Source organism: Staurois parvus, unplaced genomic scaffold (assembly GCF_062004578.1).
Source record: "Staurois parvus isolate SC_StPar_1 unplaced genomic scaffold, SC_StPar_1.0 ptg000221l, whole genome shotgun sequence".
NCBI classification, from domain to species: Eukaryota; Metazoa; Chordata; class Amphibia; order Anura; family Ranidae; genus Staurois; species Staurois parvus.
Genome location: NW_028318017.1, coordinates 249,747 through 270,720, shown reverse-complemented (window position 1 = coordinate 270,720; position 20,974 = coordinate 249,747). Strand labels below are relative to the sequence as shown.

Genomic DNA, 20,974 nt, shown 5'->3' with positions numbered 1-20,974 from the left:
TATATACCTTCGTATGTATGAGTAATCTAGAGATACGCAAATGTATGCCATGTTGACCATTTGTCAAATGACCAAGAGGAAGGTCATCGTATATATGGGTAAGAAGTAGAGGCAAAATGAGAGCAGAAGGTAGAGATAGAGCAGTGAAGAAAGAAGAACAAGGAGCTGAAAGAACCAGCCCAGAAAAGAATATACGGACAGGAAAGAAAAGAAGGAGAAAAGGAGGACAAGGAATTTTGTTACCAAAGATCAGAGATCAGAGACCAGAAGACCAAGAGGACAGGCCAGAATATAGAAATTAGGACACTAAGATAATAGGGTGATAGAATAATAGGCTACTATGATAATATAATAGGAAGCAACTTGACATTATGTGTGAAAATGTGCTATTACGGGGACGCTTCACTAAGAGTCAACAGTGAAGCGAGATTGTGAAAGAAAGAGAGAATAAGAAAACAGAAGCCAAGGTGGAAAAAGGGCAGATTGCCAAAATAGTTGAGTAAAGGTCCAGGAAAATAGAAAAATATATATAATGGCGCCTATGGAAAAAGGAAAAAATATCTATAAATCACTTATTATCATATACCAGCTGCAAAAAATCACCATAAATCAATAAGGTGTAACAAATAACACAAAAAAATAATTTGCGCTAGTAAATATAAAATTATCTCCATAAATCAAATATTTAAATGGTGCAAAAAAATATATATATAAAAAATAAAAAGTCCACACTTTGAAATATGTGACACAAAAAACGTGCACCAAAAAATATAAATAAATGTGACAATACCACCACCAAAAATATAAATATGAATAAACTCACCAGAGCTAAAAAAAAAATTTTAAAACATGTATTGCTCTGGGAACAGTAGTATTAATAAATGATAAGTCATTCATAGATGTATCTTCAAGGAATAGTATTCTGCAGAGCCCAGATCCACATAGACCAATTTCAGATGGAGCAAATTGCTTTCAAATCAATTATCATCAAGGAAATCCACTTCTCAAGAAAGCCACCTTTAAACGTATCCAAGGAGGGAAACGCCAGACACTTGGAAGAAACAGAAGAACTTCATGGTGCAGTATTATTAAAACAACATCTTTTTATTAAGTACTCATTGCACTTAGCTCAAAGGGTGTCCCAGCCGACACCAGCATCAACAGCAAACACAGCAAAACAGACCCAGCTACTCGGCACATGCGCAGTAGCTCATGGGAAACGTAATGACGTCACATCGATCAAGCTCCGCCCTACGCGTTTCGTCATCAACGTCCTCGCAGAGCGCTTCCGAGTGTATGGCGTTTCCCTCCTTGGATACGTTTAAAGGTGGCTTTCTTGAGAAGTGGATTTCCTTGATGATAATTGATTTGAAAGCAATTTGCTCCATCTGAAATTGGTCTATGTGGATCTGGGCTCTGCAGAATACTATTCCTTGAAGATACATCTATGAATGACTTATCATTTATTAATACTACTGTTCCCAGAGCAATACATGTTTTAAAAAAAATTTTCTAGCTCTGGTGAGTTTATTCATATTTATATTTTTGGTGGTGGTATTGTCACATTTATTTATATTTTTTGGTGCACGTTTTTTGTGTCACATATTTCAAAGTGTGGACTTTTTATTTTTTATATATATATTTTTTCGCACCATTTATATATTTGATTTATGGAGATAATTTTATATTTACTAGCGCAAATTATTTTTTTGTGTTAAAGGTCCAGGAAAACTTAGAGAAGGTAATTTAGCAATCATTTGCCCCCTAAGACAAATAAAACACAGTGCATCAGGAATCGCCTAGAGGCTAAGTTAGGACTAGGTTAGAAATCCTTGGGAGGGAAGCTGGATCTCCGAGGTAGGAAATATTCTTGAAACATATTGACCCCACTTGCGGTTGAACTTTTCCTCTCCTGATGTGGATGGAGAGATATGGATGCTGAGCCGATCCAAGCGAAGTAGGAAGTTAAGTTCCAATTTGACATCCGCAATGGTTGGCGGGCAGTTGGAAACCCATTTTTTCAGAATAGACCTTCTCGCAGCCATCAAACAAGTGGACAGCCACGGTTTGGCGGCTCTGAGCATAGCAATGTGCTGATGTGAAGCAGCAGACACGGAAGCATCCAAGTTGCCGAAAAGAAGAAGCAGTGGGTCTCTAGGTAACGGGAGAGTAGTGATGAAGAGCATGAAGTTCAAAAGTTGGTTCCAGAAGGTAGAGATCAATGGGCAACTCCAGAACCTGTGGTGAAGTGACGGCTTATATGAACCACAGAGCGGACACGTAGAGATCGTTGAGTCTGAACGTGAGTACAGACAGGGCATATAAGCATGGTGCATAATTTTAAACTGCTGCTCCCACCAAAATTTGTTTGTGTTGAACGCACAGGTCATGTTAAAGCCTGTGAGTAGTTGTTCCGCAGTGAAAGCGTTGTCAAAGTCTCGGATCCATGATTTGATGGATGTGGAGGATTCCAGCGGTGTTGCGTATTGCATAGACAATTGACTATAAATATTAGATATGTTATATTTCTGATTCCTTACAAGGACCTCTATCACAGTCGTGCAGAAACGAGTGGGTTTATTCTGTGCTATGGATTGCACAAAATTCCTGACTTGTAAAATGTACAAAAAATGATGAGAAGGCAACTCAAACGAGCTAAGGATTTGTTGGAACGGAAGGGGAGATCCTGATGAAAAGTCATACAATTGGCTAACAAGTCTAAGACCCTGGTTGTACCACTGATCGTAAGCTGCATGTTGTTGAGAGACAGAGAAGGAAGGATTGTGATGAATGGGAAGAAAAGGAGATAGCCAGGGAGAAACTCCTAGTCTACGTCTGATCTCCCTCCATGTGAAGAGTGTGTCCCGTATGAGTGGATTATGTTTAAGATGTTCCGGGAGTGAGTTGGAGTTAGAATGTAGAAGGGCTGACAGATCGAACGGGCTCACCATGGCTAATTCAAGTTGGTAATTGGAGAACACGGACGCTCGGGAGAGCCAATCTATACACACCCGTAAAATGTAAGATAGATTATAAAGCCTAATGTTGGGGAGGCCCAGTCCGCCCTCACATCTAGGGAGAAACAACTTATGTATAGCTATGCGCGGGCGGCGCCCCCTCCATAGGAAACTAGAAATCGCCTTGTTTAGCTTGACTATATCCGTATGTTTGAGCAGGAGTGGGATAGTTTGGAGAGGGTATAAAAGCTTCGGAAAACTCATCATCTTGAAGAGATGGGCTCTGCCCATGAGTGATAGCGGCAGGTCTTTCCACATTTCCAGTTCCCCTAAAATGTTTTGAATGACTGGCGAATAATTCAGAGAATAAAGGGACGAGGCTAATTTCCCAATTTTAATACCCAGATAAGTAATATGATTAGTATTCATTTTAAAGAGAGAGTTGCAGGCCCAATCAGGAAGTCGAGCATGGTATAGGGGAAGAACCTCACTTTTCGTATAATTTATACGGAGGCCCGAAACAGCACCGAAATTCTGCAAAAACTGTCTGGATATATGGTAAATCTAGAGTCGGGTTAGAAGTGAATATTAATATATCTTCAGCAAATAAAGCTAAGCGAAGATCCTGTTGACCAATTGGAACACCATGGAGGTGTGACTGAAATAACGGGCTAGAGGTTCCAATGCAAGATTGAAAAGCAGGGGGAATAATGGACACCCTTGCCTTGTTCCCTTATGTAATAGAAAAGGGTTGGATATTTTTCCCGCCGCTACTATCTGGGCCATTGGGGCAGTATACATAGCTTGAATTAACTGTAAATGGACCGGAAAAGCCAAATTTAGCGAGAACTAATTTGAGCCATTGAAAACTGACGTTATCAAAGGCTTTTTCAAAGCATACAATATACCAGTACAGAATACAGGACTTCACGTCATTCCGCATGCTGTTTCCACCAATACCAGTGTGACCGGGAAAAGCTGGGAGAGGAGCCTGCCCCAGGGACCAAAGTAGAATTGTTGAGATGAGGGAGGGCGTCCCTCAAACTTATTCCCAACAACGGCTCCAGCACCCCACCACCCACAGCACTGCTGAAATATGGAACCAGGCACACGCAGGAGTAAGGAAGTAGTAAAATCAGACATATAGATAAATTAAACAGTAACATTGAAACAGGTGAGTGCGAGGAAACACCTCAACATCAGATAATGAAAAAAACATCTCGTGCTGAACAGCCAATAAACTCAGACTTTGGAGTGTGTTAGCATTTCAGAAAATAGCAAGAGAAACCAATCAAAAAAATTGAAAACACTTCCAATTGAACCAATCGGACCAGGAGAAAAGCTTGAAGAAGTTGTGAAGAGACCGATGGCCTCGTAGACCTTCAAGGCGGGTGAGATTTGGAGGACGCTGGATTGGTGCGTTGACGTTTAGGGGGGTCTTTGCGAGGACTGCGTTGGTCTCTAGGGCCAAAATTCCTACCCGCGAGTTGTGACAACTGATCCCCGTCATTTAGGTGGTCTTGCAGATATTGGTGGGCTTCTTCAGGATGAACGAAAGATTTGGAGTCCCCAGATGGTGCAGTGAAACGTAACGTGGACGGATATGCAAATGTGAACTTTATTCCTTTCTGGTAAAGAGTGGCACAAACATGCTGAAATGCTTTCCGTTTATGTGATACTTCCTGTGAGTAGTCCGCAAATAGTAGTAATTTGTGACCCTCAATTTGCAGAGAACGGGAGTTACGGAAAGAGGTGAGGATTGCTATGCGGTCAGCATAGTTGAGATAGCGGACAATCACAGAGCGTGGTGCACGACGCTCACTAGATGGGGGCCCCAGGCGATGAGCTCTCTCTAGCAAACACAAATGCTCCTGCGCTTGGGGATGGACTCGATGCTACAACCACATTAAGAATGTCCTGGAACATGCACACCTTGCTGCCCTCAAATGGACCGGGGGAATCCAAATATACTGAATGGGGAAAGAACAAAAAGAGGGCGCACAGGCCTAGTGCATTACCATAAAAAATGTTTAATAAAAAATAAATAATAAAGTAGGTGTTGTACTCACAAACGACAATATAGTCAAGGCACGTCATAAAAGAACAGCTGGATCAACACCGCGCTGAGTAACAGTCCGCAATAGGGAGTTTAGACATCCAAAAGGCTGACGCGTTTCGAGGACTTGCCTCTTCCTCAGAGCTCTCTCTACCTGACAAGAGGAGGATAGCCCCAAAGCTGCAGGGATCCGCGCTGATCAGAGATTGGGGAGAGAACCTGTATTAAAGGATTCTGGGAGACCCACAATGCGTAGGTTATTCCTACGTGATCGATTTTCCAGATCATCGATTTTATCCAATATACTTTGCTGTACACGATTGGATTGTGACGTAACCGCTTGCATTGAATGGACTTCATCTTCTAAATCCGATATGCGCTGCTCAGCCTCAGATAAACGTTTAGAATGATCGCCTAAGTCTTTTCTTAGCTGTTCAATGCCCAAGCTGACAGCTCTATCTACAGCCTGTGTGATATTTGGGAGCAGAATAGAGGACACTGCCTGAGCTATTTTATCATACTGCTCAGGAGTGTTATCAATGCCAGGAGGGAGTGGAGAGGCAGTGAGGATGGTGGGGAGAGGCTCTGTCATACCTGCTCCCACGTTGAGATCCCGCTCTGTGCCTGTGTCCATGCTGTGACAGGCATCGTCGGCCATCGTGGCTGCAGAAGGGGGAAAGCCGCATCCCTCCGCTCTGGCCGCCGACTCATGGCCGGACTGCGCCGGCAGAAGGTTCCGCTTCATGCTGGGGCTGCTGCAGGAAGGTAAGGGGCACCCCAAGGCTATATAGCGGGGGTCCCCGAGGCAGTAGGCAGGCTTTATAGAGCCGGGATCCCGGGAGCCGCGGGTCTCACGAACTACAGCATCCGGCGCCGGAACCGGAAGTCATTTCCTTCCTTTACCCTCATCTCAGCCGGGACAGCGTATTACCTCCCTTTACCCTCATCTCAGCCAGGACAGCGTATTACCTTCCTTTACCCTCATCTCAGCCGGGACAGCGTATTACCTTCCTTTACCCTCATCTCAGCCGGGACAGCGTATTACCTTCCTTTACCCTCATCTCAGCCGGGACAGCGTATTACCTCCCTTTACCCTCATCTCAGCCGGGACAGCGTATTACCTTCCTTTACCCTCATCTCAGCCGGGACAGCGTATTACCTTCCTTTACCCTCCTCTCAGCCGGGACATTGTATTACCTTCCTTTACCCTCATCTCAGCCGGGACAGCGTATTACCTTCCTTTACCCTCATCTCAGCCGGGACAGCGTATTACCTTCCTTTACCCTCATCTCAGCCGGGACGGCGTATTACCTTCCTTTACCCTCATCTCAGCCGGGACGGCGTATTACCTTCCTTTACCCTCATCTCAGCCGGGACGGCGTATTACCTTCCTTTACCCTCATCTCAGCCGGGACGGCGTATTACCTTCCTTTACCCTCATCTCAGCCGGGACGGCGTATTACCTTCCTTTACCCTCATCTCAGCCGGGACAGCGTATTACCTTCCTTTACCCTCCTCTCAGCCGGGACGGCGTATTACCTTCCTTTACCCTCATCTCAGCCGGGACAGCGTATTACCTTCCTTTACCCTTATCTCAGCCGGGACAGCGTATTACCTCCCTTTACCCTCATCTCAGCCGGGACAGCGTATTACCTTCCTTTAACCTCATCTCAGCCGGGACAGCGTATTACCTTCCTTTACCCTCATCTCAGCCAGGACAGTGTATTACCTCCCTTTGCCCTCAGGCTCAGTAACTGGGGGAATAGGTTTTTATCACGTTGGATATTTGTTTGTCTATCAGGTTACCTGTAGTTGACAGCCGCAATTTGGCGACAGGATTTCTCTTTGTGGCTCCTGAGGACCGAATAGAAGGATTCCGCAGCTTCCATGTCTATGTTTATTCCCTGAATTTGTCGGCTTGTTGCTCCAGTTTCCAGTATGAAAGGACAGGTTCCCCCTTTATAAGGGATGACACTACCTACCTTCAGTGTATCATGTTGGTGAAGCCTCTACCTGGTCTTCGGTGCACTCTTTATGATGTTACCAGGTGGATGTTGGAGTCACTAAGGACTCTTCCCTTTGGACACATTGGTTTTTGCAGGCTGCTGCATGAGGTTCTTTCCTATTTCTGGTTGTTTTTGGGACCTGTTGGCTTGTTGTCCTCCCCTCATGTTCTAGGTGGGACATCCCTGTTAGTAAGGAATGTAAAAGATGTTCTGTGTCCTGTGATGTGCCACAAAGAAAATGACATTTTGTGGTTTATCTGTAAAATCCATTTCTTGGAGTCCCTCAGGAATCCCAGAGATCCGTCCCCTCCTGTTATGGGCTATGGCTTTCTACAAACCTTTCCTATGTCGGAGATATGCTCTACAAGGGGACGTCCTGTCTATTGTTTGCCAATGTCAGATCACCTGTAGGTGGGCATAACAGTGTTAGGAAGGATTTATAAAGATGCTTCGTGTCCTGTGATGTATTCCAAGAAATGGATTTTACAGATCATTGATGCCATTTGTTACTAAGAGACAGGAATTGTTCATTGCTGAAGGAGCCCCTAGAAACCTTTGGAGGAACCCTGGCTGAGAAAGGCTGGACTAGGGAGTCATATATTTCTGTCCCCCTTGGTGGGAGTGGAGGTGACCCCTCTATAAGGATCTACAATCCATACACACCCAGCACAAGGCCGGGGTCACACTACCAGATGATTCTCTGGGCTGCAGTTCCTCTGAGCTCCACAAGGTGGGGATCTCACTTCTACCCACACAGGAAGTCTCTATGGAAGACAGACAGGAAGTGATGTCATGGTACAGACAGGAAGTGATGTCAGGTACAGACAGGAAACAGAGAGGAGACGTTGCTAGAAGTGGCAGCAGAGGAGGTAATAAGATGTTATGTTCTATTTACACCCAGTAACCCCCCGTCATGTCTGTCCTCTTCCTCCATAGTCATGTCCGTCCTCTTCCTCCATAGTCATGTCCGTCCTCTTCCTCTATAGTCATGTCCGTCCTCTTCCTCCATAGTCATGTCCGTCCTCTTCCTCTATAGTCATGTCTGTCCTTTTATTCCATAATCATGTCTGTCCTCTTCCTCCTTAGTCATGTCCGTCCTCTTCCTCCATAGTCATGTCCACCCTCTTCCTCCATAGTCATGTCCGTCCTTTTATTCCATAGTTATGTCTGTCCTTTTATTCCATAATCATGTCTGTCCTCTTCCTCCATAGTCATAGTCCATGCAAGTGAAACTGTCAAAAGGTGATCTTCACTCTGGTGAATAAATCCTCAGATGTCAGCAATGCTGCTCCCCTCCACACACTGACCCACACAGGGCCAAAGGCTAGTAACCTCCTGTGTACCAGATCCTCATAAATATGCTCCTCATCCAGGGACATGCATCACCTCGCAACCAGAAATGGCGTACCGATGCACGTGACACAATGCGTTGGTACGCCATTTCCGGTTACGAGGTGATGCATGTCCAGATGCAGCGGCCATATTGCTTCCCCCAGATACCATGCAGTACACCCATAGGATGTGGTGATGGGCTGATGTGTCTGGGAATTACACGTGATGCAATATAACTTGTATCCATTCTTATAATAAACAATACTGCACTATGGAAGGATCTTTCTGTGTCTCACTTATATACCCTGGAGGGGAGGTGGAGTGGATAAAGTACGCTTGGGAGGAGTCCCCATTTATCCTGTGGTCCCTGGATGAGGAGCATATTTATGAGGATCTGGTACACAGGAGGTTACTAGCCTTTGGCCCTGTGTGGTCAGTGTGTGGAGGTGAGAAGGCATTGCTGCCATCTGAGGATTTATTCACCAGAGTGAAGATCACCTTTTGACAGTTTCACTTGCATGGACTTTATATTTTGAATATTCACGGATGGTTTTTTTGCATTGATTCACATTCTTATGTCATTTAATATTGAGAGGTTATTAGTTTTGTAAAATTTATTGTTAATGCATTCGATATATATTTCTTTATATCACTTGAACTTCATTTATTTCTATATATTCTTTGTGTAGTGGTGTCACATTAAGGATAGTTTATTCCCGTTTGCGGGTCATTTTTACCACTGAGCACTAATATGTTGACACATTTTGCACAATTAAGTATGAATTTTTATTTATGATTAGGATTTGGTTTATATAGCGCTTCACTATTTTATGTATGTTTAAATCCCAGCAAGCATTCACCCGATATAAATCTGCTTTCTTCACATAAAATTCTTCCCTCCATGTTGCCAAACAAGACGACTTTGTCACTCTCATCAATACCTTGTCATCTCTTCTCTCCTGGTTCTCCTCCTACCTATCGCAGAGCTCCTTCAGTGTTACCTATAACTCTCTCTCCCCCTCTCCACTCCCTCTCTCTTTAGGGGTCCCTCAAGGTTCTGTCCTTGGACCCCTTCTCTTCTCCATCTACACCTCCTCCCTTGGTCACTTGATAAACTCCCATGGCTTTAAGTACCATCTCTATGCTGATGACACAAATCTATCTTTCTACCCCTCACCTCACCCCTTCAGTCTCCTCCTCACCTCACCCCTTCAGTCTCCTCCTCACCTCACCCCTTCAGTCTCCTCCTCACCTCACCCCTTCAGTCTCCTACTCACCTCGCCCCTTCAGTCTCCTCCTCACCTCGCCCCTTCAGTCTCCTCCTCACCTCGCCCCTTCAGTCTCCTCCTCACCCCGCCCCTTCAGTCTCCTCCTCATCTCGCCCCTTCAGTCTCCTCCTCACCTTGCCCCTTCAGTCTCCTCCTCACCTCGCCCCTTCAGTCTCCTCCTCACCTCGCCCCTTCAGTCTCCTCCTCACCTCACCCCTTCAGTCTCCTCCTCACCTCACCCCTTCAGTCTCCTCTCGTATTACTAACCTACTAAGTGACATATCGGCATGGATGTCACTCCACTTCCTCAAACTCAATCTTTCCAAAACTGAGTTCTTAGTATTCCCCCCAGCCTGTGCCCCCTCTCCCAACTTCTCCATCAAGAGCAATAATACACCCATCAGTCCCTCCCCTCATGCCAGGGTACTAGGTGTAATCCTAGACTCCCATCTGTCCTTTCACCGCCAAATCCAATCGCTGTCCAAATCATGTAGACTTCACCTCCGCAACATCTCCAAGATACGGCCGTTCCTAACCTCGGAAACCACTAAGCAACTTATACACCCCCTTGTTATATCTCACCTTGACTATTGTAACTCCCTCCTCATTGGCCGACCTCATCGCAGGCTATCCCCTCTTCATTCTATCATGAATGCAGCTGCCAGACTCATCCACCTTACTAACCGTTCTCAGTGTCCTCCACTCCTCTCTGCCAATCCCTCCACTGGCCTCCATTCAATGTCCTCCCCTCTATGCCAATCCCTCCACTGGTCTCCATTCAGTGTCCTCCACCCCTCTCTGCCAATCCCTCTCCCCAATTCCACTTAGTGTCCTCCACTCCTCTCTGCCAATCCCTCCACTGGCTTCCCATTGCCCAACGGATAAAATTCAAAACATTAACAATAACATATAAAGCCATTTATAACTCTGCCCCAAATTATATCACCGATCTTGTCTCTAAATATCACCCAAACCGTCCTCTCTGCTCCTTGCATGACCTCCTGCTCTTTAGCTCCCTTGTCTCCTCCTCCCATGCTCAGCTCCAAGACTTTTCCAGAGCTTCCCCCATCCTCTGGAACTCTCTACCCCATTTTATCAGACTATCGCCTACTCTGCTCACTTTTAGGCTATCTCTGAAAACCGATCTCTTCAGGGAAGCCTATCCTGCACTCAGCTAATAATGGAATCTTCTACTCCTCCTACCAGTCCATCCCCCACAGTTACTACCTTTTGTACCACTAGCCCCTCCCTCCTAGATTGTAAGCTCCCAGGATCAGGGCCCTCCAAACCCTCTTGTATTGAACTGTATTGTTGCTGTATTGTCTCCCATTACATTGTAAAGCGCTGAGCAAACTGTTGGCGCCATAAATCCTGTATAATAATAATTAAAATGTCCAGAAAGCATATTTCTCCGTAATGATCCCAGACACAGATATTCATCCTAAAATGTGATCAATAAAGTCTCCGGAGTACATGGAGATCTGAGAAATATGATGTGTCCTGGCAAAGCCCAAAGACAAAGTTCATCTTTCATGTTTGGAGAAATGGGGTGCACCTGAGAGCAATGTACAAAAACCTCACAGAGCACCCCCCCCCCCAAAGCTCCTCCTCCCAATGTCCCTCCATCCAGAGTCAGAGAATCCTATGACATCACACTGACCTCACAGCTCCTCCTCCCAATGTCCCTCCATCCAGAGTCAGAGAATCCTATGACATCACACTGACCTCTCAGCTCCTCCACCAATGTCCCTTCATCCAGACTCAGAGAATCCTATGACATCACACTGACCTCACAGCTCCTCCTCCCAATGTCCCTCCATCTAGAGTCAGAGAATCCTAGGACATCACACTGACCTCACAGGTCCTCCCCCCAATCTCCCTCCATCCAGAGTCAGAGAATCCTAGGACATCACACTGACCTCACAGCTCCTCCTCCCAATGTCCTTCCATCTAGAGTCAGAGAATCCTATGACATCACACTGACCTCACAGCTCCTCCCCCCAATGTCCCTCCATCTAGAGTCAGAAAATCCTATGACATCACACTAACCTCACAGCTCCTTCTCCCAATGTCCGTCCATCCGGTGTCAGAGAATCATATGACATCACACTGACCTCACAGCTCCTCCTCTCAATGTCCCTCCATCAAGAGTCAGAGAATCCTATGACATCACACTGACCTCACAGCTCCAACTCCCAATGTCCCTTCATTTGGCTCCTTTCTTTTTATTCTATGGTATTGGCATCCTCATAAGCAAAACAGAACTGTTGGTCCTGCGTTGTGTATAATGACGTCAGAATTCCTTATACCCTGCGTAGTGTGGGGGTCCTGTGGGGGGAAATTATACCTCAGCCTGAAGTGGGGCTTTAATAAAATGGAGACCTGAATGGAGAGGTGAGGAGGATTCTGGGAATATCATTTGATGTGACTATTTGTGTTCAGATGTAGAGTCTTCCTCCTGTGAAGTCTGGAGATCATATGACATCACATTGCCTCCACCTCCCTCCCTGATAGAAGAGAGAAAGAAGAAGAAGATTCTAGAAGTCACCAGAGAGATCACTGAGCTGCTGACAGGAGAGGTGAGCGGTGCCGGGAATTCTGGGACATTCTCCAGTAACAGACAAGGGATGTGTCTGGATGGTGACTGTATCATTGTGTGTGTCAGGTTCCTATAAGGTGTCAGGGTGTCACTGTCTATTTCTCCATGGAGGAGTGGGAGTATTTAGAAGGACACAAGGATCTCTACAAGGACGTCATGATGGACAATCAGCCGCCCCTCACATCACCGGGTAAGAGGAGACTTTATTGTAAAGGAGAGAGCAGTACGGAGGATCCACCTAGATCCCCCATCATCTGATAAACACATAGAAACAATGGATTCAGTCAGTGTGTGTGTTTCCTACAGATGGATCCAGTCATGGGAACCCACCAGAGAGATGTCCCCGTCCTCTGTATTCCCGGGATTCCACACAGGAAGGTCACACCATCCCTCACCATCATCAGGTAGATGATGACAATTATTGGTAGTTGTGATTTATACACAGCATGTTTGTTACAATGAATGTTTTATTATATCTTTCAGAGTGGAATCCTCGGGGATGATAATATTGATGTTAAAGAAGAGTATAAAGAGGAGGATGAGGAGTATGGAGTGATGGAGGAGTTTTCAGAAGGACACAAGGATATGATGGAGCCACCTAATACCAGGAACCCACCAGAGAGATGTCCCCGTCCTCTGTATTCCCGGGATTCCACACAGGAAGGTCACACCATCCCTCACCATCATCAGGTAGATGAGGAACAATCACTGATAGTATCATTAGGATCTGTACATTATCTGCATTGTTACCATTGATGTCATTTTATTATATATTCAGAGTGGAAACCTGAGAGATCCTAAAGTTGAGGTTAAAGAAGAGATAAAAGAGGAGGAGGATGAGGATGGGGGGATGGAGGAGTCAGAGATTCATGAAGAACACAAAGATCTGTACCAGGACACCATGGTGGAGTCATCCAGCTACAGGAACCCACCAGAGAGATGTCCCCGTCCTCTGTATTCCCGGGATTCCACACAGGAAGGTCACACCATCCCTCACCATCATCAGGTAGATGATGACAATTATTGGTAGTTGTGATTTATACACAGCATGTTTGTTACAAAGAATGTTTTATTATATCTTTCAGAGTGGAATCCTCGGGGATGATAATATTGATGTTAAAGAAGAGTATAAAGAGGAGGATGAGGAGTATGGAGTGATGGAGGAGTTTTCAGAAGGACACAAGGATATGATGGAGCCACCTAATACCAGGAACCCCCCAGAGAGATGTCCCCGTCCTCTGTATTCCTGGGATTCCACACAGGAAGATCACACCATCCCTCACTATTACAGGGTTGGTGGGATGGAGAATCTAGAACATGGACTTGTAGAGACTATGGGCTCCAATCACAAAGCGGTATCTTCCCGTATCCCAGTATGTAGTAAGATGCTGCATTCTGTTTTTTAGTAGTGAAGCCTGCGGGGAATTTACCACTGGTGTCCATAGCAACACTTGTAAATAGCTTGTTGTTAAGGAGAGGGCAGCCGCCAGTGTCCCCAACAACCAGTAAACAAGGAGCGGACGGCCGACAGGTTCTCCGCTGATGGCTGTGACAGGTCTGGTATGGATTTTGAGGGGAACCCGATGCCAAAATTATAAAAATAATGTCGTGGGTTCCCCTCCAAAATCAATACCAGACCCTTAGTGAGTGCCCACCTTCCTCCTGAACCAAACCAGGCCACATACCCTCAACATGGGGTGGGTGCTTCAGGGCAGGGGCACTCTATCCTCCCAAAAGCACCTTGTCCCCATGTCGATGGGGACAAGGGTTCCTTCCCCACAACCCTGGGCAGTGGGTGTGGGTGGGGGGCTTATTGGAATCTAGAAGCCACCTTTAACAAGGAGGCCCCCAGATCCCAGCCCCCCCACAATGTGAATGAGTATAGAGTACATAGTACCCCTATTCATTCACCAAAAAAAATGTAGTTTAAGAAAACACTGGAAGTAATTTTTCACAAAACAAAAATAAAGAACAATATCCCCTGATGTAGATCCATTGGTGATCCAATCACGATACTCGCTGTCATCGCTGACTGGAAGAAAAAACAAAGCTCCCCTCCTGCCATCTGACAGCTCCACCGCCTTCCACTTCTAAATAAACTAAGGAGAGCTACCACCCTGTGACATCACTGGGTGGCCTTGCCCTCTTGTGATGTCACCAATACAACATGCCCCGGTCAGTGACGTCACCAATACAACATGCCCCGGTCAGTGACGTCACCAATACAACATGCCCCGGTCAGTGACGTCACCAATACAACATGCCCCGGTCAGTGACGTCACCAATACAACATGCCCTGGTCAGTGATGTCACCAATACAACATGCCCCGGTCAGTGACATCACCAATACAACATGCCCCGGTCAGTGATGTCACCAATACAACATGCCCCGGTCAGTGACGTCACCAATACAACATGCCCTGGTCAGTGACGTCACCAATACAACATGCCCCGGTCAGTGACATCACCAATACAACATGCCCCGGTCAGTGACGTCACCAATACAACATGCCCCGGTCAGTGACGTCACCAATACAACATGCCCCGGTCAGTGACGTCACCGAGTGGCACCGTCCCTTAGTATATTTAGTGGCAGGAGGCAGCAGAGCTGTCAGACAGAGGGGAGTCTTCATTGGGAGCGGAGCTTTTCTGTCCGAGTCAGCGGTGACAGCGAGCATCGTGATTGATGATGGATCTACACCGGGGGGACATTTTGCTTTAGTTTTCTTTTTTAATAAAGGACTTGTCAAAAACTGCCTGCTGTATTTAACAGAATACTTTTTGGGGTGAATAATTAGGGGTACCATGTACCCCATACTCATTCACATGGGGTGAGGGATCTGAGGGCCTCCTTGTTAAATGTTGTAAGTCCTCTGCCTGCAAACCCCCACAGCCACTAGCCTGGGTTGGGGGGAAGAGTCCCTTGTCCTCATCAACATGGACAAGGTGCTCTGGGGGAGCAAAGCCCCCCTGCCCCAGAACATCCACTCCATGTTAAGGGCACGTGGCCTGGTATGTTTCAGGATGGGGGGTTGCTTGCTCGTCCCCCCCATTCCTGACCTGCTGGGCTGCATGCTCAGATAGGGGTCTGGTATGTATTTCTTTCATTTTGGCAAGGGGTCCCCCTCAAAATCCATACCAGACCCAAGGGGGGGAACCCCACGCCATTTTCTTAATATTTCATTGCCGGTAATTCTTTTTTTTAGATTTATCGGTTTGTTAGGACGTGGCGGCCGCTCGCTCCCTAACAACCATGTTGTTTACTGGTTGTTAAGGATGCCAGCGGCCGCCCACTCTTTCCCAAGCAGTACACATTTCCTGAATGCCGCATGTCTCCACCACTAATTAATGACCGCATGCATTTCATTCTTTATTTCCTTCTGTGAATGTAACGCCTGTTCATGCGGTATTTACTGAGCGTGTTCAGTGTTTGTGGTCAATACCGCAACACGGGATAGGAAATGGACAGTTTCAGGATGGCATGCGGTATTTAGGGGAAATGTACCCACATATCACATGTGATCTGCTTCTGTGAAGGGAGACAATGTGTGGATTTTGTGTGTGATGTCACAATCATAAATCTTACATTTTACAGATGATATTTTCTCTCATTTCCTTGATTTAGAGTGGAGATCCAATCGATATAGAATTTGAGGTGAAAGCAGAAGAAGAAGAGGCGTATGTGAGGGATGATCAGCAGTCTATGGAGGAGGATGGAATAACGGGGACATTTATAGAGGAGGACACTCCTACAGAGATCAGCACAGGTGGGTCATGAACACTAAATCCATTCCTCCACCCATACTGCTCACTGATTGGTCCAGAGTAGGGCGGGGACTGGGTGATATCAGCCTGTAATCCCCTGGTCACTTTCCTGAGCTGTGTTCCCCGTCCTGTATTCCTGGATTTCTCTCGGATAATCTTCCTTCTCTGTGCTGCAGACACAATTTATGTATCTAGACTGGATTTATGGAGGTTCTGGGGTTCAGCTGGCAGAAAAATGTTGATTTTCACCATACACCTAGGCACCTGGGACATGTGATTTGGATATTCTTCCCCATGGCCGGGTCTAGTAAGATCTCTGACCGATCATTTCTCCCAGGGTACTTGCTCTGTTATCTGCTGGCTGTGCCGGGTGGAGGGATATGTCTGTAGTGTCTCAGACCCAAGTCACTGAGTGCAGTCTCAGGAGATGGGAGGCAGCGGTGTGGGATCTCTGCAACTTGTCTACAGTAAACATTTAATCTTCCACTGATTACTGAATACCAATATTATGAGTCCTGACCCTTACACTGTATAATTTATATTATACATTACATACTCCTGACCCCTGCACTATATACTCTATGTTGTACATTACATACTCCTGACCCCTGCACTATATACTCTATGTTGTACATTACATACTCCTGACCCCTGCACTATATACTCTATGTTGTACATTACATACTCCTGACCCCTGCACTATATACTCTATGTTGTACATTACATACTCCTGACCCCTGCACTATATACTCTATGTTGTACATTACATACTCCTGACCCCTGCACTATATACTCTGTTGTACATTCCATACTCCTGTCTTCTGCTCTCCCCCCTCCCCCCACTGCTATATATACACATAACATGGATTCTCTTTTGTTACACCCATTTCCTCCCAGCTGGACATAGTTGTTCTCCCCCATCCTCACTCTCTGACCTCTGGTGATGCTCAGTTAATCCTGGTTTGGGGGAACCAATCAGCTCCTGTCTAGTAATCCTCTTTGTATTTTAGTTCCTGGCCTGGAGATGAGGAAAACCTCCGAGGATTGTCTCACTTTGTCTCCAGACTGGAAAGTAGAAGATGAGGACATCACACAGTATAGTCCAGGAGAAAACCCGGCTCCCTCCAATGTCCATCCGGCACCTCCCAGTGTAGATGGACCATCAGATTCCTCGTATCCTGCGGAACCTCAGACTGTGCGGGACCGGACCGGCCTTCCAACAGGGAAGAGGTTCTCCTGTCCTGAGTGCGGGAAAGGTTTCCAGTCTAAATCTGGTCTGAATGGGCATAAAAGATTTCACACAGGAGAGAAGCCACATTCCTGTTCTGTGTGCGGGAAATGTTTTTCAGTGAGGTCCCATCTTTACAAACATCAGAGATCTCATACGGGGGAGAAGCCGTATTGCTGTTCTCAGTGTGGGAAATGTTTTTCAGTGACGTCCCATCTTTATACACATCAAAGATCTCACACTGGGGAGAAGCCATATTCCTGTCCTGAGTGCGGGAAATGTTTTTCACAGAAGTCCTATTTTTACATACATCAGCTATCTCACACGGGGGAGAAGCCATTTTCTTGTACTGAGTGCGGGAAATGTTTTTTATCGAAGTTCCATCTTTACAAACATCAGAGATCTCACACAGGGGAGAAGCCATATTCCTGTCCTGAGTGTGTAAAATGTTTTTCAGTGAAGTCCCATCTTTACACACATCAAAGATCTCACACAGGGGAGAAGCCATATTCCTGTCCTGAGTGTGGGAAATGTTTTTCAGTGAAGTCCAGTCTTTACACACATCAGAGATCTCACACGGGGGAGAAGCCACATTCCTGTCCTGATTGTGGGAAATGTTTTTCAGTGAAGTCCCATCTTTACACACATCAAAGATCTCACACAGGGGAGAAGCCGTATTCTTGTCCTGAGTGTGGGAAATGTTTTTCAGTGAAGTCCAGTCTTTCCACACATCAGAAATCTCACATAGGAGAGAAGCCGTATTCCTGTCCTGAGTGTGGGAAATGTTTTTCAGTTAAGTCCCATTTTAACAGACATCAGAGATCTCACACGGGGGAGAAGCCGTATTCTTGTCCTGAGTGCGGGAAATGTTTTTCACAGAAGTCCAAACTTGATAATCATCAGAGATCTCACACGGGGGAGAAGCCACATTCTTGTCCTGAGTGTGGGAAATGTTTTTCAGTGAAGTCCAGTCTTTACACACATCAAAGATCTCACACAGGAGAGAAGCCATATTCCTGTCCTGAGTGTGGGAAATGTTTTTCAGTGAAGTCCAGTCTTTACATACATCAGAGATCTCACACGGGAGAGAAGCCGTATTCCTGTCCTGAGTGTGGGAAATGTTTTTCAGTTAAGTCCCATTTTAACAGACATCAGAGATCTCACACTGGGGAGAAGCCGTATTCTTGTCCTGAGTGCGGGAAATGTTTTTCACAGAAGTCCAGTCTTTACATACATCAAAGATCTCACATGGGGGAGAATCCACTTTCCTGTCCTGAGTGAGGGAAATGTTCCTCACTGAAGTCCTGTTTTCCTGTACATCAGGTATTATAATGGGGTAGACAGATCAGACGGGTCAGTACTTATTGGTGGGTGGAATGGGTTAAGATGGGGGGAAGGCTATGGTAGATGATAAGAAGTTTCCCATGTTACAAACAACCAATGCAATTGGTACCATTTGTATGCAAATAAAAAATACAAAAAATCCGTGTGAACAAGGTGTCGGTGAATGAACAAGGTGTCCCTGAATAAACAAGGTGTCCGTGAATGAACAAGGTGTCGGTGAATGGACAAGGTGTCAGTGAATGAACAAGGTGTTGGTGAATGAACAAGGTGTCGGTGAATGAACAAGGTGTCAGTGAATGAACAAGGTGTCAGTGAATGAACAAGGTGTCAGTGAATGGACAAGGTGTCAGTGAATGAAAGTGTTTGTTCCCCAATGCCAGAAGTGTGCCCAGCACAATAGGTGAGTTGGAAGGTTTGGTGCATGAAGAGAACTAGGATTGAATTGGTATTGCTGAATCTTGGCTTCATTCCTCACATGACTGGGCCATTCATATTCCTGGCTAGGTTCTCTTTCGGAGAGACGGGGGAAATAGGAAAGGGGGTGGAGTCTGTCTCTATGTGAGAAGTGATCTCAGAGCGAGTGTGAAAGAGGACCTAGTTGATGGAGAGTGTGATGAGGCTGAAGTATTATGGGTGGAACTGCACATGGGGGGTGGTACTGCAAAGGGCATCATTGGAGTTTGTTATAGGTCTCCCAGTGTTAATGAGGAGGTGGAGACTCAGCTCCTCCCACAGATGGAAAGGGCTGGGACAGTGATAATAATGGGGGATGGTAACTACCCGGAAAGGGAATGGAGTAATGGTACTGCAAGAACAGTTAAAGGGTAAAAATATATAAACCTACTACAGGACAATTTTATGGTCCAGTTCATAGAGGCCCCAACTAGTAATGATGCTCTGCTGGACCTGGTCATCTCCAACCATGCAGAGCTTATTACGAATGTCCATATAAAAGAACATCTGGGTAGCAGTGACCATAACATGATTTCATTTATTGTTAGCTGTAAATAGAGAGCACATATGGGAAAAATAAAAATGCTCAACTTTAAGAGAGCTAATTTTCCAAGGCTGAGAGCTGCTCTCCAAGACATAGACTGGGAGGGAATATTGATATCGATGAACACAACACAGAAATGGGAGTTTTTCAAAAAGACTGTATGTGACCACACTGCAAAATATATTCCCATGGGCAACAAGTATAAAAGGCTACAAATCCAACCTATGTGGCTTACGGCCAAAGTTACAAAAGCGATAGATAATAAGAAAAGAGCTTTTATTACATATAACAATGAAGGAACGCGATCATCGTTTACACATTACAAAGAATAGAACAGAAGATGCAAAAAGGAAATAAAGGCACAAAAACTGAAAACAAACAACAGAAAGATATCAGGACGACCCCAAAACATTCCTCCAATATATGAATAGTAGAAAGGTCCGGTCCCAGCATGTAGGCCCTTTACAGAACCATCTAGAGGGGGTGACTGAGGACAAAGAGAAGGACAATGTATGAGATCCCTTCTTCAGCTCTGTGTATACAAAGGAGCATGGGGGGGCTCTTGTCCATAATGGGGGGTGGTACTGACACCCCCCAGATGATCCACATTGGCTCACAATTGATATGATCCAGAAATATTTATACAGAATAAAAGTGAATAAAGCCCCTGGACCGGATGGCAGACACCCACGGGGCCTTACAGAATTCAGCTCTGTCATCTCACAGCCATTGTTTCTCATTGTTAGGGACTCTTTAATGACTGGCATAGTACCACTGGATTGGTGTAAGGCCAATGTGGGGCCAATATTTATAAAGGGGACAAAATCTTTCCCAAGTAATTATAGACCTGTTAGTGTAACTTCTATAGTTGGGAAGATACTGGAGAGTTTAATAAAAGACCACAGAGAGGAGTTCTTGCTGGAAACAAATATTGTAAGCCACGGACAGCATGGATTCATGAACTTAAAAAAATATAGGTTACGCTTAAATACATACAAAAGTGTAACAAAAAAAGTAACAAAACAATAAGAAACAATATATTAAATCAAAATAAAATCCAGCAAAAACAAAAAAGTCCAAAAGTTCAAATAATAAATAATGTCCAAAATAATAATTCACCACATGAATCCACCACCAAAAATGGTTAAATAGAACTCCCCAGAGTAATATGCTGATTGTTGAAAAACCAGCATATAGTACTTGTTACTCTGGGAGAAATGAATATTATGTTGACAGCAACCCTGATGAAATGAGGGATGAACTCCAACAGATGATGTGCTGCAAAGCTGAAAATCCACTGCAAAGGTGATTCAGTATCCAAACTGAGAGATGATCAGACCGTCACTCGAAAGAAAAAAGTGACCAATCATGGTGCAGTATGTTTTAAAAGGCATCAAACTTTAATGAAGAAATGCACTTCCA

The 20,974-nt window shown here is 45.3% G+C and overlaps 1 protein-coding gene across 1 annotated transcript in view; it reads right to left on the bottom strand.

Moving 5' to 3' along the window:
* Positions 1-8,384: 8,384 nt before the first annotated feature.
* The window catches only part of LOC149460705 (uncharacterized), a 38,857-nt gene continuing 26,267 nt past the window's right edge, over positions 8,385-20,974 (bottom strand). The window contains exon 4 of the mRNA XM_089679217.1: positions 8,385-8,560. Coding sequence (XP_089535343.1) covers positions 8,385-8,560 — 176 coding nt within the window. The remainder of the gene's footprint in view (positions 8,561-20,974) is intronic.